At 45.6% G+C, this 26,949-nt stretch overlaps 1 protein-coding gene across 3 annotated transcripts in view; it reads left to right on the forward strand.

Moving 5' to 3' along the window:
• The first annotated feature begins 1,416 nt into the window (after positions 1-1,416).
• SLAIN1 (SLAIN motif family member 1) overlaps positions 1,417-26,949 on the forward strand; it is a 44,789-nt gene continuing 19,256 nt past the window's right edge. Inside the window, exons 1-4 of one of the 3 annotated variants that reach the window (XM_063127437.1) lie at positions 1,417-1,934; positions 9,676-9,815; positions 24,057-24,206; positions 26,677-26,826. In XM_063127437.1, the coding sequence (XP_062983507.1) occupies positions 1,417-1,934; positions 9,676-9,815; positions 24,057-24,206; positions 26,677-26,826 (958 nt within the window). Of the gene's footprint in view, positions 1,935-9,675; positions 9,816-24,056; positions 24,207-24,461; positions 24,600-26,676; positions 26,827-26,949 lie in introns of those variants that run through there. The other 2 variants (XM_063127438.1, XM_063127439.1) reach the window with 2 other exon arrangements.

Consider the following 26,949-nt stretch of genomic DNA (forward strand, 5'->3'; position numbering starts at 1 on the left):
GTGCCAGACTATTTTGTGCCCTAGGCAAGGTGAGCTACATTCAACCAACCCCCCCCAACCCCCGAAAAAAATGCCAACTTTGATTTTTAAGAACATGTTTCCTGGAAAAAAATAAGAATCGCAAAACTTGAAACTGCTAAATTTATTTTAAAGTGCAAGAAATACGTCATGCCGATTATAGCAAACAAATTGGAAAGGAACGTCTATGGATCTAAAATGCATTATTTAATAGGAATATCACCTCCAAATCATCCCCCCCAACTCACACGCGTGCACACACACACACTCAGCATCACACGCATGAACACATGCATTCACTCAAAGACCCCATGCACCCCATTCACCCATACATTCTCTCTCTCTCTCTCTCTTCTGGGTGCATTCCGGAAGCCCGAACGCGGAGCTGCCCCACCCCCAGCATCCCTGGCTTCACTTCGGCTGGGCAGGCGTGGGGCGCCATCTCACCCGCCCAGGCCCAGCTGAATCCTCGGGCCGGGCCGGCTCACAACCAATGCACGTGAGTGCTGCACTGGCCCCTCTTAGCTTGGCACTCTAGGCGGCCGCCTGAGTGGCCTCTATGGTAGCACCGGCCCTGATTGGCAGTGTTTAAGCTTAGATTCAGCTGCCAGCAAAATGTCTTGAGCTGCCTCGTATATAGCACTGATTAACCTTATTTCACTAGCAACGGGCTTTGCCAGCTTTTCTGAACTAACCAGGGTCAGAATGTGGTCATGATAATCTAGTGCCCCAAGTTTCATCTCCTCTTTTCTATTCCCTGCCACCGTCACCCATACCGCACGAGTATTCCGAAACAGTCTTTCTAAGCCGGTGTGGGCAACTCATGGCCCTCCAGATGTTTTGGCTTACAACTCCCATCAGCTCCAGCCAGCATAGCCAATGGTGAGGGATGATGGAAGTTGTAGGCCCAAACATTTGGAGGGCCAGCAGTTGCCGATCCCTGGTCTATGCCCTCCCTCCCTCTCTCTCTCTCACACACACATATACACACACACACACACAGTGTGTAGGGAAAGCGTTTTCCTCGCCGGGGCGGAGCCTTCGGGTTCCCCCACCCCTCGCCTGGCCGGCCTTCTCTCCCGCGCAGGCCCAACCCCGCGCGCCGCTCATTGGCGCCTCCCCGGCCCGCTTTGTTCCCATTGTGTGCCTGCCTGCCTGCCTGCCTGCCTGCCTCTCCCGGCTGGCGAGTGGGAGGGGATCGCGCGGCCGGCTGGCGCGGGGTCTTCGCCGCTGCGCGCTGGCTGGCAGGCAGGAGGCGCGAGGCGCGTCTTGGGCTGGCGGTGGCCGAGCCAAGGCGCGTTCGCAGCCCGGCGCCGGGCGAGCAGGAGGAGGCCGCGTCCCTGCGTCGCCTCGTTCCCAGGCGAGGAGCTGCTCCCGCTCGACGCCCCGCCGCCGGGGATGGAGGCTGCGCTGCTGACGCCCATCGTGGCCGAGGTGAAGCCGGGCGCGGTGAGCGCCGAGCTGGAGGTGAAGAAGCTGCAGGAGCTGGTGCGCAAGCTGGAGAAGCAGAACGAGCAGCTGCGCAGCCGGGCGGCCGCCGCCACCACCTCGCCCTCGGCGGCGCCCGGGCCGGGCCCCGCGAGTCCGCTGCAGCAGCTGCTGCTGCTCTCCCCCGCCGCCGTCCAGCAGCAGCAGCAGCCGCCGCCGCCGCCGCCGGGCTCGGGCCCCGGCAGCTCCCCGCCGGCCTGCATGCCCAGCCCGGCGCCCGCTCTCCTGTGCCAAGCCGAGCCCTTCGTCTACTTTAAGCCGTCGCCCGCCGGAGGGGCAGGCGGCGGCGGTGGCGGTGGCGGCTCCTCCGGGCGCCAGGAAGCCACGGCCACCGCCACCCCCCCGGCCACCGTCTTGGACGAGGTGGAGGTGCTGGATCTGCAGGGGGTCAGCGGCTGCGACGGAGAAGAGAAGGAGGAGGAGACGTGGTGGGTAGATTCCTCGAAGCCCCCCTCCCAATTTCCCCATTCTCGAAAGCCCCCCGCAATCCCATCTGCAGACCCGCACCCCAGCCTCCCCTCCCCTCGTTGCCTGGTCCCTTGCCCAGAGAAGCCTCCTCCCCAACTCCTGCCTGTCTCTCCCTCTCTTTCCTTATCCAGCTGGCGCTTTTCAAGGCTGCCTTATTAGCATTAACTCTGCAATCCCCCTTGATCCTGTTTTGCTGCCATTTAAATCTGCCTTTTTTTCGCCTTTTTCCTTCTTGCCTCCCTCACCTCTCATCTGTTGTCATAACTCCTTCAACTGCCAAAAGGGACCCGGCTTAGGAGACCTGCTTCCCATGTCCTGCGTTTGTCTTGATCCCGCCTGAGTAGAAAGGATCTGCTTTTGCTACATGCTTAAATGTATTTACTTTATTATTTATTTACAATATTTTATATATACCACTCAATTATCTAACACAGATTCCAGATCGGGGAACGTAGGTATAAGCAGTAAAAGAAAGAAGAAATAAATGTATAATAGCAATAATAATAAGCAATCCTTTAGAAACATTAAGATTTTAAGACAACAAAGGCCCTTTTTACACCTAAGGATTATCCCAGGCAAATGGAGGGATCGTCCCTGCCTGCTCCCGGGATCCCCTGTGTGTCATTTGCATGCACAGGGATGATCCCGGGAGGATCCCTGGAAAAAAAGCAGGTGTAGAAACGGCCAAGGAGTCTTGTGTCACCTTAAGGACTAACACATTTATTCTGGCAGAGAATAAATTTCGCGGATACTGTCCACTTCATCAGATTTAAATGTGGATTTAAAGAAATCTAACGTTATCTTCGCTACTAGAGACGCCTTTGATTGATGAGTATTTCCCATTCATAAGCAATAGGATGTACTCATTAATGCGGGATTCCAGGATTGTTTCCGAAAATGGGAAACTAGCCAGTCAGTCGTGCCGATTCAAAAAAGGAAATTAGAATGGGGTCAACAGCTTGGAACAGGACACGTTTTTCATTCTTTGCTGCTTTCTCTTGGTTGTGCGTTTGAAATACCTTGCTGAGCTTCCATGGCATTTAACACTAAAATAGGACAATCCTGAAGAGGGTGATGTGAGGAAGAAGAAAAAGCAAACAAGCCCGATATGGGACAACGTGATGATTCCAGGTCAGGAAGCTCTACTGTGAGGAGTGAGGCTTATGCCTGGGTATTTTAGGCATGTTATGAAAGAACAGTGGAAATGAATGAGCATGGCTTGAAAACACTGTGGGGAGGCGTGAAATCCCTTGCTTTCAGGACTGTGGTCAGCAGCCCTGGTCCTTAAGGGATGGCATTTGCTCCTGAATAGGCGCTTTCAGCTGTAAACTGGGTCTGGAAGGAGAATGAAAATAGAGGTAGCGCTTTTGATTTATACAGCTGCAGCAAACTGTATAAAGGCTGACAGTCAAAATAGGCTGTGGTCTTTTTTTTTTTTCATTGTTAAGAAAAGACTGCAGTCTTTTTACAGGCAGGATGCATGTTTAACCCCATCTTGTAACGGGGGATCCACTTTTATTTTATTCATTGTTGTTTTCTTTTACTATATATAGATGTTAGCCTTTCCCCTCTGTGTCTTTCATTTTCTTTCTCTCTCTGGGACAAACACACACATGTTTAGATATTTAAAACCTCGCTGGCTGCTGCTTCTAGGGACAAGCAACATTGGGAGGGGGGGTGACGTTCAGCAGAGGAAATGTGGGGGAAAGATGCTCAAGTCCTTCTTCACCACTTTCCCGCACACCTCCCCAGATACTGTCCCCCCAACCCCTCAAATTTGAGATGTATCTCCGCAAGAATAAGTCCACCGGGGATCCCATGGGGACAAAAGGCACCTGGGCCAAGCTGTAGCCAAAAAAATGATGGATAGAAAGACTACATGTTTATGCACCAGGGTTCATTTACTGAAAATTGCTCCCTCCCAAAGCCTCTTGTCCCTTGGAAGCAGCTGTCAGGGCTTAAATACAATCAGGAGTTTTTGTTGTTTCCTCTCTCCGACTCTTCCCTTCCTTCTCCCCCCCCCCCATCTTCTCTTAGGTTGCCATCCTATACGTTCTTACCTGGGGATGGGGGTAAATCCCATTGTTAAGAATCATGACTGTGACATAGTTAAAGATTGATGCATTATAGAAAGGAAAAGTGCAGATATTATGAAAGAAAGACCTGAAGGGTACTATTTTATAATTGCCCAGAGTAAGTTATGCTCCTTATGTGGCATTAAAAACAACAGCAACAATGAAAATTAGTTTTATTTACATACGCAGAAACCCATAACTTCTATGGTGAATGGGAACGATCCATATAAAGTAAAATCGTATTGATTTCAAAAGGAGACATAGGGAGACATTTTTCTCCCTCTCTTAAAATACTAGAACCCGGGGTCATCCCATGAAGCTGATCGGTGGGAGATCCAGGACAAATAAAAGGAAGTACTTCTTCACACAGCGCATAGTTAAATTATGGAACTCAATTCCACAAGATGTAGTGATGGCCACCAATTTGGATGGCTTTAAAAGGGGGTTGGATAAATTCCTGGCGGCAAAGGCTATCGATGGCTGCTAGCCCTGACGGTTGTGTGCTGTCTCCAGTATTCAAGGCAGTAAGCTTGTGTGCACCAGTTGCTGGGGAACATGGGCGGGAGGGTGCTGTTGCACCATGTCCTGCTTGTTCATCCCTGGCCGATGTGTGAACAGAGTGCTGGACTAGATGGACCCTTGGTCTGATCCAGCAAGGCACTTCTTCTGTTCTTATGAGAGAATTAAGCACTCAGTGGCATTTACATGTGCTTAATAGTGGTTGGTTCATGCCCAATGTGATTTAAAAATCATGAATTTATTCATTAACTTCATTGGATCTATTAAGGGACTATTTATAATGGTATAAATAAGCATCACTGTTAACAATAGGATTGGAAATTGACCATCTCTGAAGCAACTGTTTTGTACCTGCATCAATAAACAGAGATATGAGATAGTGCCTTTTAATTTTGCAAAAGGATCCATCTCAAAAAATGAGTGATAGATTCTTTCTGTACTGTAAAGTATTTAGATTTAAGGCTATAATTGTAAGCATACTTAATTTTAAGCGAGACTGAGTGGGGATATGACAGCATTTTTCAAATACCTGAAGGGATGTCACTCAAGAGAAGGCTGCAACCTGTTCTCTTTCATCCATGATTGTAGGACATGAAATAAAGGCTTATGTTACAGGAAGGCAGAGTTTGGTTGAACCTCAGGAAAAACCTCCTAACTGTCAGAGCAGTTAGACAATGGAACCAGCTGTCCAGGGAGGTGGTGGGCTCCCTGTTGCTGGAGGTATTCAAGCAGAGACTAGACAGCCATCTGTCAAGGATGCTTTAAACTAGATTCCTGCACTGAGCAGGGGTTTGGACTCGATGGCTTAAATGGTCCCTTCCAACACCATGACCGGGTTCGCACTATCATGGAGGGGAAATGAGCCATGTTGGCTTATTACCGCTCCCTGCGTATGCTGGTCATATGCTTGCTCTGACCCAGACAACAGTAATGGCGAGAAGGAGGGGTGGTAGGTGCTATGGTGTCCTTGCTTACTAACTCTTTGCCTGTCAAACATGCTATGGTAGAAGTGATGAGAAAGAGGATGAGGAGCAATAGCAGTTGGTGACAATGGCGGTGACAAAGTAGACCCACAGAATTAGGGGCCCCATTCAGGGTATTTTGCCCAAGGGCCCTCAAAGCTTGGAGCCAGCACTGAGTGCAGAGTCCCCAATCCAACCAATCTAGTCCCACCAACCTTCCCCTCCTCTGGGTTCCAGACTCCTAGACCAGCAGAGTCAACGGCATGTGTGGAAGCTCTCCCCTATTCTTCCAGTGTCTCCTGCCTCTGCAGTTGCAGCCCCTCTTGCCTTGTTCTTTACAAGTGAATGGAGTAAAAGTTTGGAACAGGGAAAAGGCTGCAGCTGAAAAAAGCTGGACCGGCTCATGTGGGTACAGGCTGTCCCAAGCCGCTTTGGGTTTTAAAGGCCCAAAGCAGAGCTTCATATGGGGCCTGAAAACAGAGATGGCAAATGTCCTGGTCCTGGTCTTCTTCATTTTCGCCCCTTTCCTTTGTTGATTGCTCCATTCAGTTGAACAGAATGTTGCAGCATTCTCTTGAATGACATCCCTTCAGGTATTTGAAAAATGCTGTCATACCCCCACTCAGTCTTGCTTAAAATTAAGTATGTACAGGGGTCTCTGAGAAGAAAAGCTCCTCAGGAGAAAACGTAAGCATCCCCCCACCCCACCCCTGACAGAGAGCAGGGTGGAATTAATTTTCTTCTAGGGCAGTAAAATAATAACTTAAGTCAGAACTGTGTGAATGAGAGACACATGTTGGGAAACGCATGTTCACCCCTCCGATTTCAGACTGATGGCAGCTTCCTGCCTGGCTTACATTTGGCCACTGACCTGGATTTGTTGCTGTGTACAAAGTCGCTTTGGTATCTTTTGGTGCTAGTGAATTATCCCTCGTTTTCGCTGGATTGTGCCCAAGGTATTGAAATCCTTAACAGACCACTCTTTTAACATGTGAGAAGCTGAAGTGAAGAGCTATTATTCGGTGGAGGAAATACTCCTTTACACACTGGATCTATGTCATAGGCAGACTGTTCATTAACGACAGGGATTTAGAGGCATCCTAAATAAGATAGCAGTCCCAGAGCTGGGACTAGAAGAGCTAATGCAGAACTAAGGTGAGGATCTTTGTATAGATGCCCCCTTCCCATTGTGCCCCCCCCGTGCTTTCTCCCTCCCCAGCTCCTCCTGAAAGTCAAGAGCCCCTTCAGGTTGGAATCCAACATGGTGCAAAGGATTCCATAGCCCAGAGGTCCCCAACTGTTTTTGACCATGGGCACATTTGGGAATTGGAGAAACTGTCATGAGCACCATCACAAAATGGCTGCCATGAAGGATGTGGCTAGTCATATAATGGCTGTCGTGGGGGCCCGGTTAGTCAGAAATGGCCTAAAGAGGTGGGGGAGAAAAATAGTGAGGCTACAGGCTGGGTGGGAAGGGGAAATAGCAAGGCAAAGCGATAGCGTTGAGAGAAAGAGCAAGACTAGAGGCTAGACAGGGGAGAGAAAAGACTGCCCTAACATTTTCCAAGGTTTTTCTTAAAACATTGTTTTGAGGATTCAGGTTGGGGAGAGCTTTGTGGGTGCTGTTGGGGGTTCCCGGGGTTGCCATGGTGCCTGTGGGTGTCACGTTGGGGACCCCTACTGCAGCCCCTCCTTCCCAAGAGGAAGTGCTCTCCACTGTTTAGAATCCATCCTGGACAATGTTTTTTTAGATGCACATCTAAAAATGTGTGTGAGTTGGCTATGTGTGCTTGAATCACATTTATTTAAACGGCAGACCTCACTTTATGCATTTGTAGTTTGGGTTATGAAGCACAATTCATTGGTTCCAAGAAACATAGGTATTAAGAGCCAAACCAATTGTGTTGTTGCAGTTAATATGTGAAATTGAAATTAACATGCTTAGTTGCAAACATTTAAATAGCAGCTATAGGGGATCAGTACCACAGCATGCAGGGGAGGTTAACCCTCCTCCCCAAATGCCATCCCAATTGCCTCCTGCCATGGCATCTTTTCAATTTGTGAGGGAAACTTCCCTTGATTCTCAGGGCAGGCAGCTGCTTTGGGGCGGGGGAAGATTTTTCATTGGGACTATGGCAGGGAAAAGCAGGTTTAATTCCCTCACCCTGCAAGCTGGAGTCTCAGTCCTGACCCCACCCTCCTACAACTGTTAATTAATTTTTTAAAATTAGGCTAATTGCAATCACACAGTTAACATCACACCTGCCCTTTGACCCTGAGCCTCCCACAATAACCAGCAGATAACCTTTGCAGTCTCCAAAGCCTGAGTGGGTATTATGTGCAAAGTGACAGACTTAATAAAACGGGTGATATAGAAAGGCGTAAACTGTGAATTCTAAAAGGCTTCTAAGTTGATAATAAAATATTAAGTTGAGCAATATTATAATACTGAGAGTATTGAACACACGAAAAGCAATATAGACTACAGGACTTCACTGATTTTAGGTTTCAGCCATCCACATCCTTGCTAGGAGGACGTGTGTCATTGATCACAGTGGCTCTTACTGACTTCACTGCTGAATAAACATGCATAGTTTTGTGCTGCCAACATTTAGACTAGTACGATTGAAGAGTCTGTTCTGTTCTACCCTCCTTGCCTGCAGGGTTGTCACAGCGGCTGCAATGATTGCAAACTCTGAAAGCAAAACACACACACACAAAAACACCAGTTTTAAAAATAACTTGTTCAAAGGGTAAGCAACTAGAAACCATACAGGTTGAATGATATACTGCTTGGTTGCATTTATGGCAACAACTCCCATGATCCCCCAGCAAGGGAAAGAGATGCTGCCATTTTATTATGCCGCTAGCATTGTCTTCACTTTATGAATGGTTACTGGGTGCAAGGGGGGGGGCGGAGAAAGAGATGGTCAGCAAGAGCTGTTGCTTTCAACCCTGTTCTAGCTCTTAAGGCAGGGGGGTTAAACCTCTTTCAGTCCGAGGGCTGAATTCCAGAGACGTTCTCAGGAGCTGTGTTCCAGTGGTGGGCAGGGCAAAAGGGGGAAATGGTACATAGGGTGACCATACAGAAAGGAGGACAGGGCTCCTGTATCTTTAACAGTTGTATAGAACAGAGAATTTCAGTAGGTGTCATTTGTATGCATGCAGCACCTGGTGAAAATTCCTCTTCATCACAACAGTTAAAGATGCAGGTGCTCTGTCTTCCTTTGTATCTGATCAAGAGGGCAGGGCTCCTGCAGCTTTAACTGTTGTGATGAGGGATTTTCACCAGGTGCTGCATGCATACAAATGACATCTGTTGAAATGCCCTTTTCTATACAACTGTTAAAGATACAGGAGCCCTGTCCTCCTTTCTGTATGGTCACCCTAGTCTAGGGAGTACATCCCACTTGGGAAATTCTTCTGTGATTTCATACAAAGCTATGTCACTGTGAAAGGCAATAGTGGGCAAAAGAGATATCAAGCTGAGTGGGAAATGTATGCAAGAAATCCCTGGGAATCCCATTGTTAAAACTCTGCTGGCAGTCCTAATCCCACCCCACCCTCCAATCTGTTGTCTGGGCTAGCAGGGATCAGAACGAGGAGCTGTGTGTTCCCTGGTTGTCTTTCAAATATTTGGTGGGTGGGTGAAACCCTCTTCCTAACAGTCCCTCAGATAAACCAGATGATACCAGACTGCTGAGCAATCTATGAACTCAAAATGTCTTGCAGTACCTCATTCTTACTGGCTGCAGTGAGATAAACCATGTATTTCACTCAGCACGCTTTGCAGGATATGGACCAACTACTTTGCACCTTGCTGATTTAATAAGTAGTATTGCAGATTCCTCTGAAAGTCCATTATTTTAATTACAGTTCCAGGCCTGCTTAGGTTTTACCTGTTAAGCAATTTTAGTGGAGATTATTAGCGTGGATTGTAATCTGCATCATTGGGAGGGAGGGAAAATAGGTGTTGTAAATGCCTCTTAATTTACAGTAACTCTAAAATTATTATTATTAGTCGTAGGATTTATGCCTTGGACTTTGCTGTTGTAGTTTTTTAGGCCATGCACAGTTGGAAGCTGGAGATGGAAATTCATAGCATCAGAATAATTGTTCTAAAGCCTTTCTTTGGTTCTGTTTAGGTTGTACGTTGTGCCTGCTAAGAGCATCCTAACCCAAGAAAAATCACTGAGCCCTCTGCAGTGGTGCCGACATGTCCTGGATAATCCAAGCCCTGAGATAGAAGCTGCAAAACGCTCGCTGTGCTTCAGGCTGGAACAAGGTCATTCTATGTTTTCTTTCGTTTGTTTCATTAGATATTTCAACCGCTGTTTTTCTTATTGGTTTTAGGCCAATCCATACTGGTAACATACCGGGACGGGGTTGTCCATTTGCAGGATGTTTTATACCGTATTGTCCGTCACACCTAGAACCTATATTAGGGACCTGTGTGCAACCTGTTTCTGTAGAGTTTTCCAACTTTTCTACCTCACGATCTCCAGTATCTACAGAAACTCTACAGGATGTTGGGAACATCCATGTTTTCAGGAACTGTAGCGAAAATCACCTGCACATCTAAATGTGGATGTTGTCCTTTGCTTTCAGGGTACATTTGAACGGCCATCTCTATGCTTAAACCCCCAGTTAACTTGTGCAAGAGTAGATGAGTCCACCCATCAAATGATCCCCTCCCCCAAAGTAAATGAGATAAAATCGGGTAGAAGGTGGATTCCGGGATATTTTTTTTAATTTATTATTTATTTATTTATTGCATTTTTATACTGCCCAGCAGCCGAAGCTCCTTGGGCGGTTCACAAAAACTAAAACCATTCAAAGTATAAAACAAACAGTATAAAAACAAGATATAAAATACACATTAAAAACTGATTAAAAACATACCATACATGATTAAAACATCTTTAAAACATTACCTACAATGACAAAACAACGGTATTTTTAAAAAATGTTTATTGCTGACTCCCTATGTATTTTTATCTGTTTACATTTTCTTTTTAAAAATGTACATAGTCTTGTGAGGGCTTGTTCTAAAACAGGGGTGGGGAACCCTGGATGTTACTGGACTCTGGATTCATCAGCTCCGGATGGAATGACCAATAGTCAGGGATGTTGGGTTAGAGGGCCATAGGCTCCCCACCCCTGCTCCAAAATGTGGGATTTAACTAATTCAAACTCAAAGCTGAATTTACCCCTGTATCCCTAATGTAAAACCTGCAAATTAAACCAGTGCCACAGTCCCCAGCATAGAGCTGCAATAAAACAAGACCCAGAATCTCAGCTAAGCACTAAGGACATGGAAGAGCACCACTTGTGGGTTGGAGGTGTTGCTTATAAACATTACAATATACAACATGTTCTGTGATAGTTGAATGGAGCATATGACAGCTGAAAAAATGCTAAACTTTAAGTGAATTCCTTAATTGTTGTTTCTGCGCTTACTGGAGAGCCTCCATTTGTGACTGGACAAGGGAGGGGGAGGATGTGATATCCATGGCGATGGCTAGACTGACAGGGTTGCCATCAAGCCACACTGCAGCCCAGGCCCAATCCTGGCAGCTAAATGACTGTGCTGGTCAGCTTGTATATGTGTGGGTCCTTCAGAGAGGACCAGAGGGAGAACTTATCCAATCTGGTCTGCTCCTGGTCTGTATGTTAATATTCCTAGTATATAAAATACTAGCTGATATGCCTGGCATTGCCAGGGTCTTGGAAGAGTGCTCCCATCCATTCAGTCCTTCTCCCCCACCTGTCCAACACCTCCATGCTCACTGCCACTGGGCCTGCCATCGACGCCAGGTGGGTAGGTCTCTGCACTGGACCAGGGCCACCACCGCTCTCCACAGTGACTTGCCCTTCTGCTGCTCTGCTGTCCATATCTGTGGCATTGAGATTGGGCTCTGGCAGGTGAGTGGGTGGCGCCTGCTTCTTCAACTCTATTTTCTCTCCTCAGCCTGGTTCCTGAGGTGGCGGCGGTGAGTGGCAGTCACAGCTGGGCAACCAGCTATCAGCTGGCGGCTGCCATGGGAGCCGTGCAGGGGATTGACACGTGACCACGTGAGATCCACCAAGATCTTTGAAATGCCTACACCTCCCACTGTGCTTTTGGCAGGCCAGTGCCGAATCTGGATTTAAGTTTTTTTAAAAACCACTATGTACACAAAGACCTATCAGTGTCAAAATGTTCAACCTTCTACCTCATCAGGAAGTAGGTAAACATTTCCGGACATGCAAACCCACACACATACTTTCAGCTTTATAGGTAGAGATTAGGGCTGTGCTCTGCTTCTCCTTGGACCGGAGAAGCAGAAGCGGATTGGGGTGCTTCACCTCCCCTTAAGGCGGAGGCGAAGAGGATCAGGGGAGCAGCGGAGCATCGCAGAGCGGATCGAGGTGAAGTCGGATCCTTCGCCTCGATCCGGAGCTCCGCAAAAAAGGTAAGGGGGGTTTACTTAGCCCTGCCTCCGCCGCTGCTGCCCATGCCGCGACAGCGGCAGAGCCAGGTGTGGGGGGGTCTTACCTGCGTCCATCACGGTCTGTTGCCGGCTTCACTAGAGCCTGCGGCTCAACCTGGAAGTGTAGGCCGCAAGCGGGGCCTACAGTTCCTGGTTGAGCCACAGGCTCTAGTGAAGCTGGCGGCGGGCTGGGATGGAAGCAGGTAAGGGGAGGAGGGAGGGAGGCCTTAGTCCCTGGCGCCGTCCCCCGCCGCTGTGGAGTTCTGATTTGGAGCTGGAGCTCCGCAGCAGAGCAGAGCGGACCCTAGGCGGATTAAGGCAGGGCAGAGTGGACCTGATCCGCAATTTGCGGGGTGGAGCGGGGGGTCTATGCACAGCCCTAGTAGAGATGCTCTATAATAGATGAACAGACCATATGGTGGTCCAGAAAAAGCCAGAACCTAAGTTCATGTATTCTTAACTTTGCTGTTGTGTTTGTTTTTAAAAATTAAAAAGCTACCAAATTTAGCTTGGTTGTATGTAACATAGCAAAGCTAATCAAATATATGACCACCTGTTCATAAAAACAGACATTTGTGAGCTAAAACCTGTCAGGCTTCCCAACAGAGAGAGTCATTGTAGTGAATTGGAGATCATTTTACTTTCAAATTTCCTTTGATTTTTACATTAATTGATCTCTCATTATCATTTCTTTTGTGCTTTCCAGCAATACATGAGGGGTTGTAGCCAAACCTAGTGTGTGTTCTCAGTCATGGGTTTTTCCTAGGGTTCCTGTTTCCATATGTCACTTTCATTTTTATAGTACGTATTTGACTTTCACCCCAGGATGTTGGGGTTTCAGAAGTGATTACTGAAGATGAATACATGTTACCTTCATTATGAGAATTTGACACTTGGAAAGGGGAAATACTCCCTTCAGGGTGGGGTTTTTTTTTTTGTTCTTTATTTTTGCAGGTGTGTTGACATTGTTACCAAATCATTGCTTTGTCAAGAAGATATTGTCTTAATTGAGCCACCATCCCATAAAATGTTCAACCGAGCCCAAGAAGCTTCCATGAACAGTCCAATAAGAATTGGAATATTCCAATTTTGTATGAATTCCATGTATTTATACACCCCAGGTGATTTAACCAAATGGCTTCACCACGGTCATAATCTAGAATGGTACCAACTGCTTACGTTTTCTAATTCTTGGCTCTGACATGAGATGTAGTAGAAGGGGCAGTTCTGCATCTGAAGTAGTAGATTTCTGTCATGAATTTCTTGAAAACTTCAAGGTAGAAAATCCACAACTTTTCTAGGTGCTTCTTACATTACCAGCTTGCCTTTACAGAATGCAATCTAACAATGTTTTTTTAAAAAAATCATTGGGAACTTAGCTATTGAGTTCAGTGGGTGCAGTTCAAGTCAAATGTACCTTCTTCTACATCATGGGGTTGAACCTCTTTCAGCCCAAGGGACGAAGTCCATTTTCGAGATGCTCCTTGGGGGCCACATTTCAGGGGCAAAGGGGTGGGGCCAAAAGGGGCGGGGCACAAATACTAGCGTATATTAGCTTAACACTTTTATTGCCAGTCACTGAGCCTTAGGTGAGGCATTTCATCCTTTTAGAATGACTGGGAGGACACACAAAAGCCGTGAAACCACCAAATGACCAGTGGTCAAGGGGCCATCTGGGGAATGGTGGAGGCCAGGTTGAGATCCCAGGTAGGCTTTATTTGACCTGCACACTTGAGGTTCAGCACCCATAGTCTATAATGACCTGCATTGGCTTACCTGGATTTCAGACATGCGTCTTTGCCTGGAGATGTGAGAGACTAAACTCAGGACCTTCAGCATGCAAAACATGTGCTCTACCCATGATTTGGGGCAATGGTCCTCCCTACTTTGCTACCTGAGATCATTTTATCTGGATACATTTGGACCTTACGTCCACGAAGCATGTGCTCTACTCCTGATCTATGGGCCTAATGGTTGATTAGCAAATGCTATGTACTAATTATAAAGACTTATTTCTCATTGCAACACAGGAGGAATGTATTTTGCGTGGTGGTCATAATCCGCAAGCATGTGCTACAGAGTTTAATGGAAGTTTTGGGCCATGGTTATGTTCTTAGTGAGACAGTAGATAAATGTCAGGACCATGTCGGGCCAGGATCTCTTCTCGATCCTCCCAGAGTGCAGGACACGGAATAACGGGCTGAAGTTAAAGGAAGCCAGATTCCAGCTGGACATCAGGAAAAACTTCCTGACTGTTAGAGCAGTACGACAATGGAATCAGTTACCTAGGGAGGTTGTGGGCTCTCCCACACTAGAGGCATTCAAGAGGCAGCTGGACAACCATCTGTCAGGGATGCTTTAGGGTGGATTCTTGCATTGAGCAGGGGGTTGGACTCGATGGCCTTGTAGGCCCCTTCCAACTCTACTATTCTATGATTGTATGATCATTTTCCCTGTAATATCTGTAGCATGTGGCCATTATTAGGTAATTTCTACTGCATGCCCAGCTTTTTGCATATCTATCAGCAGCCTTCCAGTAACCTGACTGTTGCCTGTCAGTGCTCTCTCCCACTCATTCCATTACCAAGTAATGGAGTGCAAGGTTCGAATCCATCATGGAATGTGGGCAGAGCACGTCTGCTTTGAGGGTAGCTTAGCTGAAGAGAACTCACACAGGGTCCTGGGCTAGGAAAGGCTGAAGCAGGGCGCAGGACGGTTTGTATACTGACTGGAAAGAGGGTCTAAGAGTAAGGGAGCGAAGGAATAAGGGCCTCATCCAGCAGGCTGGCTGAGGAACAAATGGAACTGGGACACAAGGACCTGTCACAAGAAGTACCAGAGTATCGGAGCGCTGGGAAGGAGACTCAAGGAGAAAACTCTCTCACATAAGGCCTAGGGAGAGGCAGATCTGTGTGCTATTTGTGGGACTGGGATGGAAATTCAGGGAAGCTGTGGCGGGCAGGGAAACTGATTTGAAGTAATCACCGAGACATTTGGCTGCAGGTCTCTGTTACATTTAGTTCCCACGTCAGAAATGTTTTGTGGAAAGCGCAGCACATGGTTATGTAACGAGGGCACTTTCAGTCACACCAAGCAAACAACTCGAAGACCAAGCTGCAGATGTTAGCAGATGGGAAGCGGCATGCGGAAGAAACTTTCCTGGCATGTCGGGAAACCTCTTTGGTTGCTGGCAGCCACCGCCAAAGGTTCGGTGCTGATTTTGCCAGGGTTGCTGACGTTTGGTGGCTATCTTGGCCCTTCCTTTTATACTCTTTGGCATCCTGAGAACTACTGTCTTGCAAAGACAAGGGGAAATGTTTTCCATGGAGGACCCTTCGCAGTAGCAAAGCACTTGCCTTGCATGCAGAAGTGCCAAGTTCAGTCCCTGAAAAGAGCAGGTGATAGGAGAGAGAACTCCGAGCTAGGTGGACAGATTTCCTGGGCTGAGGCAGCCTGCTCTGTTCCTCTGATCTCTTATATCAGCATAAACCAGGCCCCCAAATCTACCCCTACAATGGCAGTTGCCACTGGAGGCTGGTGGCTCCAATTTCGGTGGGCCAAGAACTCCATTCTGGGTTTCAGTCAGAACCAGCCAACCTCCAGAGGAGCTTTCCAAGGTGCTGACCCTACTGCTAAAATAAGTTCAGAACCTTGAATAGTCCCTTTAGTGTTCTGGCTGGTTCTGACTGAAACCCAGAATGGATTCACAGCCCCGCCGAAATCAGAGCCACCAGCCTCCATAGGCAGTTACAAACGGCAGATGAGCACATCCAGGAAAGAATGTCCAGAAGCAGTGACTTACATAGCTCAGTAAATGCTTTACCGAAGGTACACTTTAAAAATGTATCAACTGCCTTTTGCAAAACACACACACACACAACGTGATGTAGTAAAAAAGAACCGAGTCTTCATCTGTCTCAGGCATGCTGGCAGAGGCATGATATTTTTGGACTCAGATGGAAGGAAGTTCCAGAGATAGGCGCCACCATGCAGAAAAGTTCTAGTGGTTCATACAGGTAATGATGTTCTTATATACTGGTAAAGTGGCCTACTTTACAGAAAGTCCTCTGTTTGAAGGCCTCTCAGAGGACGGTCTTCTATTTGAAGGGATCCTCTATTTTGGCGGTGCAGAACCTCCAGCCCGTCGGCTGGAATCCGGCCCACCAGGTTCCCCCAATCCAGTCTGTGGAGCCTGTGTTCACCCAGCAAATCTGGTTCTCTGAACCCCTGCTCTGTTGGAAGGGCTGTCCAGTCCAACTGCAGTTTAAAGATAAAGAACCATCAGAAAGGAGAGCAGTGGCTTTGTGGTCATTACAAAATTTGCATCCATAGTCATCTATAGTCATATAAAAGTCATATACACAATTTCATGTACATCAGTGCTCCTTTGTCTTTTTTGGTGATGAGAAGTGGCCACCCTGTTCTCAGGCTGTGCTTGACACAAGGCCTGCTTTCCTGGGGGCGAGCCATAGCACTGTGGTAATTGATCACACAGGTTGCATGCATAAAGGTTCAACCCCTGCCATGTCTAGTTGAACATTTCAGGTAACAGGGCTGAGAAAGAGAACTGCTGTCAGCTACCAGCGTTGAATTAGATGGATCAATGGTATAGATTTGGGGTGCAGAACCTTAGACCCGAGGCTGGCCCTCTTGGGGTCTCAGTCCAGCTCTCTGGAAGTGCCCAGATGGCCACATTCTGTTTCCCTGACCACCAATCATTGGGTGCTGTCTTAGCTTTTGTGCAGTTTCCCCCCTTCTAACAGGTTAAAAACCTCCCCTAAGCCTTGCTTATTGGCAGTAAGAACTTTAAGCTAAAATATGCTGGTATTTTGGCCTCGCCTCTTTTGCCTTTGACCCTGCCCACCACCAGAATGTGACCAAAAAAACCCCACCCATGCAAGCATGTCTCCAAAATGGCATTCAGTCCTTGAATCAGATCATGGATCTCGGATGTAGTTTGGACGTAATATAGATGAAAGTGGCAGCACACTTCAGAAAGATTTGTTTCCATTTGGATTCTGTAGTATTTATCAGTTTACCTTACTGTGTTTCATTGTCTGGATTCGGATGATCGCAGGGGTAAAAGAAGCCATCATGGCTTCTTCGCCCGCGTGCCATGAGCACAGCCGGCATTTGCATAATTACAAGGGTTGCTGCATCATCTGAACCCGTCTTGCAGCTTGATGGGGCTCATATCCACCCCACAACCTGTACAGCACGTTGTGGGTTGTAGGGTGGGTACGAAACCATCCCCACCACGGGCTGGGTTTGGAATGACCTGGCAAACTCCTGCTGCATTATTACAGGTACTTATGCAAATACCGATCGCGTGGGGATGGAAGGAGAAGCTACAATGGGTTCTTTAACACCCCCGTGATCATGTGAACCCAGCCATTGGGTAATACAGAGGTTTCATAACTATGGTGATAGTTTCCTTTGCCGTCTCACTAGCAAGGGGAAAAAATTGCCCTCAGCACAAATCCAAGTTTCAACTGCTTCACACACTTTTACAGTCGCTTTGTATCCATCATTGTCTGTAATTGCTCTTGTGTCTGGCAGGCTGTTTCTCTTCTGTCTCATTCAGAAGATGCATTCAGGAAAATGCGGGTAAGGAATGTGGAACCCACATGCCCCTGACAAGTCTGTTCCAATATCATCAGAGAAGCATGGTGGAGAGGCAGAATAAAATAGCTATTCATCAGGTTTCGTTACCTCAGGTGCCACTTGTTCCACACCTCTTTCACTTCCTAGATAGAAGGGAGAAGCAGCACTGAAAAAGCCAGATTTCATCTCACATCAGCCAGTTGCTGACCCCTAACTTAAAATGCATGATATGATTATGTTTTTCACTTGATCTTAGCCAAAAGGCCGAGAAGCCTTCTAGGGTAATGGAGGGCAGATTTGGGAAAGTCCCACTATCAGATAGATGCTGCCCCTGTAACAACGAGGAGGTGGAATCTATCTCCCATGTATTATTCAACTGCATCTTCTATCAGGAGGCAAGAAAAGCCCTTATCCATCCTTTCACGCAACGATTACCTGGACGATCGTCCGTGACCCTTATGTCGGTCCTTTTACAGGCTCAAGATAAGCATAACACCGAACAAGTTGCTAAATTTCTTAATCACGCAATCCTTACCAGATCAGTTATGGTGGCAGGACTTTCCTTTGCTTCTAGCACAGAACTTTAAGGAGGCTCATGAAATCATACTCTGTTTTAATTTCATGTATTTTAAATATTTATTAGGTGTTTTTATATATTTTATTGGTCTGTTGACTGTAATAAAAGGAATTGATTATGTTTTTCTATATGTTAAAAAGCATCTATTGCGAGGTTAGTTATTTGAGTGTGAAGCTATTGCCAAATTTGCATCTTGCTCTAATTTTATTTGTATAGCCCCTCTGCATGGTGGCAGTTGCGGAGAGATTTGCGGGTGGGAAGGAGCTGAGTAGGAAGGTTTAAATCTCCCCAACCTATGCATGCTTGTCCTGATCCAGGCCAGGACCCCATACACTTAGTTGATGGTAAAAAAATAAACTTAGGATCATCTGCACACTGTTTACCCCACAGTCCAGATGTAGCTCAAGACATTTTGGTGCCTGAATCTGAACTTCCAAATGGTGCCTTCTCCCAATGATGGTATTATATTAAACTAAATAATTGACAAATTACTACCCTTTAATGATATTGCAAAATGTGCCACCGAAGCCTCTCCCTGCCAAATGGTAGGGCCAGCCTTAATTTGCTCTAACACTAGATGCAGGTTATTATAGTTTTAACATCAATTTATTGCTCCTTGATCAATGTATTTGCAGTACCTTTTTGTCTGCATTAAAATAATTAATTCAAAGGTTAATTTTGAGGTTCATTCTCAAGTTAATCACAGGAATGGTGATTAACGTTAACTATGGTTAATTTCAGCAAGCCAGCTTCAGAAACCATGATTTGAACTTGGAAACTAACCATAGTTTATGTTAACCACAGTGTATTGCATCAGACAATGCAGCTCCTGGCGTAGCTTGCATAGCGGGAAGCCCCAAATGCGCCCAGACTTCAGTTCCCACAGTGACTAGAATATCTCCTTAAGCTACTCAGGAGCTAATATAACCACTCTGCACTGTAACACTACCAGGGTACCATTCTGCATTTTATACTCAGTTCCCTTCCATATGGGGTACCTGTTCGATAGGAGTCTCTTCCCAGAGTTCCTCAGTTCCTTCTGCTCCCACTCTTTTTCTGCGTTGCTGAGCCTACCCTGTAGTCTTGGTACAAGTTGTTTGGGTGACACACATGCCTACAGCCTACATAGGGAATAATGCCCATAGGCAGCATATACAGATGTCTCAACAGGATTGGGTTTCCAGTGAGAAATGACTTTTTTGTTAGTGCTACATCATCCTGGACACATTACTACAGCCTCTTGGACTTTTTTTCTCTTGTTTCTGTCTGGGCCAAGTGTCTCTGTAAGTTATATATTTGTTTTTAAGCTTCCACGCTTGAGCTGTCCCATCAGTTCAAATCAAATGTTGACTTAGACGAAGTCGATATGGCAAGGGGTGTGTGTGTGTTTTGAACTGCTCTTATGCTTTGAGGGGAATGATTTTTTATTTATTTGCCCTCTTCTGTGTGAGAAAAGTCATTTGAAGCTTTGTGGAAATATTTTTTTCCCCTTTTAACTCTTTCTTGCAAAGAATAATGGATTCACAATTTTAAAGGCGTAGGGAACAGGCAGTGTGGTGGTGCAGTGGCTAAGGTGTTAGACTGGAAGTCAGGAGATCTGGGTTCTAGTCCCCACTCGGCCATGGAAACCCACTGGGTGACTTTGGGCCAGTCACAGACTCTCAGGCCAACCCACCTCACAATGATGTTGTTGTGAGGGTAAAACAGAGAGGAGGGGGATTATGAACTCTGCCTTGGGTTCCTTGGAGGGAAAAAGGTGGGATGTAAATGGAATAAATAAATAAATCCCTTGATACTGAAGTAGAGGGATTTGTGCCTTTGGCACAGATATGTAGTACACAGGCTCATTGGATTGTTTATGACAGTAGTTCTTTTGATTATATAAAACTCATGAACTGGCCAGGGAGGGAGGTGCTCCTGAGCTGGAAGAGCATCCGCCAACTTGTCCAAGTTGCATTTATAAAGGAGAAGAGTGGGAGAGCCCCCCCCCACGCTCCTGTTCAAAAGGCTTGTACCAAAACTGTGCCTAGGATGGGTTTTCCACCTCTCCCAAGAACATCTGATGGCTCTAGAATATATTCTCACCTCTCTCTTCCCTTTCCTCTGCCACAGATCCAGAGGTCTTATTATTAGTGTGGTTCTTACAGTCACAGCTGCCGGCAAGAACAGGAGCTTTGTTCACGATGGGTCCTGTGACAGTAGTTGTTGTGGCAAAATAATGAATGCTGCTTAAACTTGTGTTGTTGATCGCATCTGTGGGTGAGAGCATCCAGGCCCATAATTGGCCTTGGCAAATGATCAGACTGTTTCAAAGCTGCATCTTGGCTAAAAGTAGAATCACAAAGGCCTTTTCAAAGCCATCTTTTGTGTTTTGCTGTCCAGTGGCGACTTTTAAGGAGAAGTAGAAAATGTTGGTAGTCATTTTTGAATTACAGGTATAGCTTGTGCTTTCCTTGACTTTTCTTCTAAGACAGGAGTTGCCCGTTTGCTCTTAAAGAAGATTTTCTTTTGTAATTCATTCAGTCGTTCATTGAAGCTGGTGACGTGATTTTGGTAAGCAGCAGGCCCAACACAACTTGTGCAGGGCTAGTGGGCTGCATTCAGTTTGAGAGGCCACAAATCATTTCAATTAGAGCTAGTGTCACCCACTACCATCATGATCATGTACGTCATTGATGGGTTTGCCATATCAAAACTTCAAAAACAAGGAACACCATAAGAGTTACATTTTATAGCCTGTTGAGTGAAATAGACATTATCCAATATCACCTGCGAGCTAGCGGGGTCTACCACTAGTGCAATGGGAACCTAGTATTTCGTGAAACAATTGGAAATGAGTGGAACATAACATAGGAAGCTGCCTTTTGCCGAGTCAGACCATTGGTCCATCTGGCCTAGTATTGTCGGCACTGACTGGCAGCAGTTCCCCAGGGTTTTAAACAGGATTCTTTTCCTTGCCCTAACTGGATAAGCCGGGGATCGAACCTGTGACCTTCTGTATGCAAAGCATGTGCTCTATCACACTGAGCTTCGTTTCCAGAATGGTGTATGTCATTTTAGCTTGCAGAGGGGAGCACTGCTGACCTCTTTTAAGATGTTTAAAGTTGTAAGACTATCATATATCCCCACCCTTGGGATGTTACATTTCTCTTTGGGGTTCATATGAACTGGTGTCCTATAACAGTGACACCATTAATGGCTGGTTTCTTATAGACAGCACATGTGAAGGTGTGGGGGTGATATGTGTGACAAAAGACACTTCTGGCTTCTGGACTACTGCCTGGAGAATTTTATTTATTTATTTATTTATTTATTACACTTCTATACCAGGGCTCTCTGGGCGGTTTACAGAAATTCTAAAATTAAGATAAAAACGAGTATACAAAATTTAAAATTCTAAAACACAGAACATACACACATAAAGCATTAAAAGCCGTTAAAAAACTAAACATGTGGGTAATTAAGATGTGCCACTGTATGCCTGGGCAAAGAGGAAAGTCTTAACCTCGCGCCGGAATGGAGTGGGCTATGTGAACAGTGACGTTGCCTGTTCGTGCTTTATTTTATCCATTTATTTTCTTTCATTAAATTTTAATCTCATCCTTTTCCCACAGAGCTTAGGGCGGTATATATGCTTCTCTTCCCCCCCCCCCCCCATTTTATACTCACAACAATCCTGTTAGGTAGGTTAGGTCTAGATATATGATTAGCCTGAGGTTATCCAGTGAGCTTCTTGGCTGAATGGGAATTAGATTATTTATTTATTTATTTATTTATTTATTTATTTATTTATTTTATTACATTTATATACCGCCCCACAGCCGAAGCTCTCTGGGCGGTTGACAACAATTAAAAATAGTAAACATTAAAAGTATACAAAATTTAAAAACCATCAAAAACATAAAAAACAGTACAAAAACAACAGTATCCATTTAAAAACAACAATTCTGGGGTCCATTAAAAACAAACTTAACGTTGTTAAATGCTGTTAAAATGCCAGGGAGAAGAGAAAAGTCTTGACCTGGCGCCGAAAAGATAACAATGTTGGCACCAGGCGAGCCTCACCGGGAAGATCATTCCACAGTCGGGGGGCCACCACTGAAAAGGCCCTCTCCCTTGTTGCCATCCTCCGAGCTTCCGTTGGAGTAGGCACTCGGAGGAGGACCTTAGATGTTGAATGCAGTGTACGGGTAGGTTCATGTCGGGAGAGGCATTCCATCAGGTATTGCGGTCCCAAGCCATGTAGGGCTTTATAGGTTAAAACCAGCACCTTGAATTGGGCTCGGAAACATATAGGCATGCCTCCCTGGTCCTAGTCCAACAGTGTAACCACTACACTGCCCTGTTTCCCTTTGCTTTCTAAAGTATATTTAAGCGCTTGTTTTTGATGCATAAAGTTTAAGAAACATGTTTTGAAGGACATTTCTATGTATGTGAAAATACCACAATGCATGTGAGGCTGATGTTGTCACTGGGATGTAAATATCAAGTTGCCTGTTCCGGAGTGTGCAGATATGCCATAAAAAATGTTCATGCTTATGTAACTTGGAATTTCATGTTGGTAAAAGGAATAAATATTTGTGTCTGGTGGCTTAAAAGCTTATGAAGGGGATTAAGTTTGTTTTTAGCACTTGATGAGTGAGTCTGTACTTTACTGTCCTGTAGCTTATGTCTCAGCTCAGTTATGTCCAATTAGCCAAGCCTACTAATAGTTGTTTTAAAAATATTAGCTGTAACCATTTAGTAAGTAGAAGAGTTCCTCTACTGGTTGCAGTCACACCAGTTATCTCATATATTTACATTGCCTTATTCAAAAGGAATTAAAATATTACAAGTAAAAAGATAACAGCCAGAATAATACATACTATGATATGACTTATCTCTTACCATATCATATAGGGAAAAAATCAAGAAGATAATTCAGAATATCAGCCAGTGTGGTGTAGTGGCTAAAGTGTCAGACTGGGAGTCTGGAGATCCGGGTTCTAGTCCCCACTCGGCCATGGAAACCCACTGGGTGGCTTTGGGCCAGCCACAGACTCTCCGCCCAACCCATCTCACAGGGTTGTTGTTGTGAGGATAAAATGGACAGAAGGAGGAGGATTATATACGCTGCCTTGGGTTCCTTGGAGGAAACCCATTTATTTATTATTATTATAAATAATAAAATAAAATATTGTCAAAATAAAGAAAATAGGTACATTGCAGTGTAAGAAACTAATTATTACAATAAGCTCAGCGCCAGTGCTCTATTTTTAATGTTTATATTTATTGTTCCAGTATAGAATAAACTGTTTCCTATTCATATTGAATCTATTAATTGCTTGTACATTTCCAGCTCTACTATGTAGAATGAGTGGTGTTGTCCATAATCCAAAATGTTTTCTTAATCTAAAATGTTCTTGTGCATATTAATTTACATTTCCAGTTTTATATTTAAATATTTGTATCCTGCCTCTCCAGCCTTGAAGCGGCTAACCTGATCAATAGCAGAATGTATTGGATGAGAAAGATGAAAATCTAAATCATGGTCCTCTAAACCTGTCCCATTTCTCCAGCGTCAGATCACATCTTTCCTCTTCTTTTATTTATTTTTGTTTCTAAACACCATCTATTTCTCTCCCTTGCCTGCCGCCTCTGGCAGCACATTCCTATACAAGCACCTCAGGCTGCAACTTCATATCCACTTACCTGGGAGTAAACCCTGCTGAACGCAATAGGATTTACTTCTGAATAGAATCGTTTAGAATTGCACTGCTAGACACTTGTATTGGTTGATCCCTCCCCATCCCACAATGCTTTCTGCCTAATAGAGAAACATTCTGTTGTTAAATATAACCTGACTTCTTTCTTTTCTGTGTCCCGTTAACAGCTAGTCGATGGCGGAGTCTGTTCTCTTCATCTGTCTCCTTGGCTTTCCCCTATAGTCCTGTTGCAAGGCTCACTCCATATAGCAATGGCTTTAACACTCCTGCCTTCTCTAAAACCTTCAGTAAAGCAATATTAACACCTGAGAGAACAGGTAATGCTTTCTTTCTTACTAACATTGCACTGTAATAAGGCCCGTAGTCAGTTTCTGTTGATTATTTGACTTGTCGGCTTACTGACACCAACTTGATGAATTAGCCATGATTCTTTTTGCGTACATTTTTCTTGTTCTTGTATAAAGTGAGAGGGCTAGTACTTTTCTGTAAGTAAAGGTACATGCGGGTGAGAGGTACTAAATCTTTCCCCATTTTGTGCCTTACTTTTCTATGATTCGTTGCTGAGACAGGACTGGATTCAGCACTCAGCAGCATGATTGGGCAGTTGTCAGGGGTCTAGAACCCTGTCAAGGCCCACCAGCATTTGAGCTGGGCCCTCCTGCCCACGCCTGATCTTTGGCTGTGGTTTACGGAGCAGCCATGATGAGCAGGTAGGAAGCCAACATTTTGATGTCCTCGCTGTGCCCCAGAGTGACACCATGTTGGGGCATTGTGGGACATGCATGCAGCACCGCTGGGTGATAAGGCCACTGTGGAGGGTGGGAGGCTGGGTTGTGTGTATCTGGATGGCACTTTGCTGGTGACCTCCCCAGGGGAGCCCACCTTGGCTTGAAGCACTTCTTCACCTGGCTTTGTTCCTGGAAATGAGCGAGGCAGGAGAGAAAAGTGGTTGAAATAATGGATTCCTATGAGGTAAGGCATAAGAAGGTGAGGATTTAACACACCTCATCCATGCACTCCTTCTCATGTTGAAAAGTAGTAGACCCTCCCCTAGGTTTTACATGAGCAGGGAAGACCTGTGCATGAATATGCATGGTTGACCACATCAACATCTAGTTCGACCCTTTGGGTCTAAAGCATATGCCTTGGTGTAGATTTAAAATGCCAGGCCACCCCCCCCCTTAATTCATTTACTTTTAATCACACATCAGTTGAAGGGTGCTTGGTTATGGATGGCATGGAGAATTTTATTCCCCTGGAGAACAAGAACAACTCCTCTATGTTACATTGAATAATGGGGTGTGCACTCCCATTGTTGCCTTGGGGCAAATTACAGTGATCTGTCCTAGACATGGCCTCTGCAAAGATCAGGCTGTGACAGTAGGCCAGGGGATACTGTAGGAAGAGCCTGTGCGTTTAATGGTCTACCAAGCTAAGTACTAGAGCAGTGAGGTTGTGGAAGATAGGGGTAAGTTAGGGGTAGGAGGGATTTAAGAGTAGCTGAACCTGTCTGGACAATGTGAAAAAAGAACTGAGAGCTATGCAAAGCACAGGGACACTTACAGTCCCCCTACCCCATGCTGTCTGCATGTTTTGAATAGGGATGTATGAGAAATTAGTTTCAGTTCACTTTTGACCAGATTTACCCAGTTCCTACCTCCCTGAACCAAATGTGGATCCAAACACAATCTGCAGTTGAAGTCCGTTCATTTTCGGACTTGCAGTGCGATTTGTGGAACGAAGAAAAATTGCCTTTGAAAAATGTGTACACGAAAGAATGTGCACTTCTGAAAAATGTGCACAGACACACATTAATGGGAGAGCAATGTGTACATTCCAAAAATATGCACAGTTGATGTGTACATTTGGGGAAATGCACATGAAAGTATTTATGCATTTTTGTATGAAAAGAAAAAAAGCTCCCAATCTGACACAAGTTGGAATGAGCACCCAAGTTGAATTCGGAGAACCTGAACGAACTTCAGTTTTGTTGATTTGCACATCCCCACTTTTGATTATCTAGAGCCTCGTGTGGCTCTGCAGCTGAAACTCTCCCCATGGCCTGAGTTCGATCCCAGCAGAAGCTGGTTTCAGGCAGCCGGCTCGGGTCGACTCAGCCTTCCATCCTCCCGAGGTTGGTAAAATGAGTACCCAGTTAGCTGGGGGAAAGGTAATCACGGCCGGGGAAGGCAATGGCAAACCACCCCGCTATAAGGCCTGCCAAGAAAACGTCAGCGAAAGCTGACGTCCCTCCAAGAGTCAGTAATGACTCAGTGCTTGCACGAGAGGTTCCTTTCCTTTCCTTTTCCTGTCCAACATGTGGGCTAAAAATGTCATTGATTTTTTTTTAAAAAAAATCCACGATTTAAAAGAATTCTAAATCCACACCAGCATCTATATTGAGGCTTTTCTTTTTCTTTTGTTCTGTAATGTATGGATTTACATATTCAGGCCTGCTACTCTTCTGTCTCATCCATACCGAATGAACTAACCAAAGAACCAAAAGGCCGCTTTTAAATAGGCTTCAGTCATGCGCATAATTTCCTGGGAGTAAATCCCAACGAATTCAGTTGGGCTTCTTTCTGAGGAGACAGTCCCAGGGTTGCGCTTTGAGTCTTAAAGAGCATAACGACATAAAAGGTGTCAACGAAATGTAAAGTCATGTTGGTGACGGGGCTCTTGAAGTGCAGCTACGAACCGTATGAACTTGCAATGTTGCTTTGGAAACAGAAGCGCTCACTCCTTGCTTTAATGCCTAAGGGATTTTATTGTGTTCCTGTTCCACAGGTTGTATATCTAGAAGCTCCCCTCTCAGCCCCCAGTCATCCATAGACAGTGAACTGAGCACCTCAGAACTAGAAGATGATTCCATCTCCATGGGATATAAACTGCAAGACCTCACTGATGTCCAGATCATGGCTCGGCTGCAAGAAGAGAGTAGGCTGTTGCTGCCATTTCCTGTCTTCGCCCCGCTCCCCTGCCCCCCACCTTTCTTAAAAAGCTGCTTGCCACTACTTTCACTTTGGGGGTGGAGGAAAAACACTTGCATGCTGCTGTAGG

Source organism: Elgaria multicarinata, chromosome 5 (assembly GCF_023053635.1).
Source record: "Elgaria multicarinata webbii isolate HBS135686 ecotype San Diego chromosome 5, rElgMul1.1.pri, whole genome shotgun sequence".
Taxonomy (NCBI): Eukaryota; Metazoa; Chordata; class Lepidosauria; order Squamata; family Anguidae; genus Elgaria; species Elgaria multicarinata.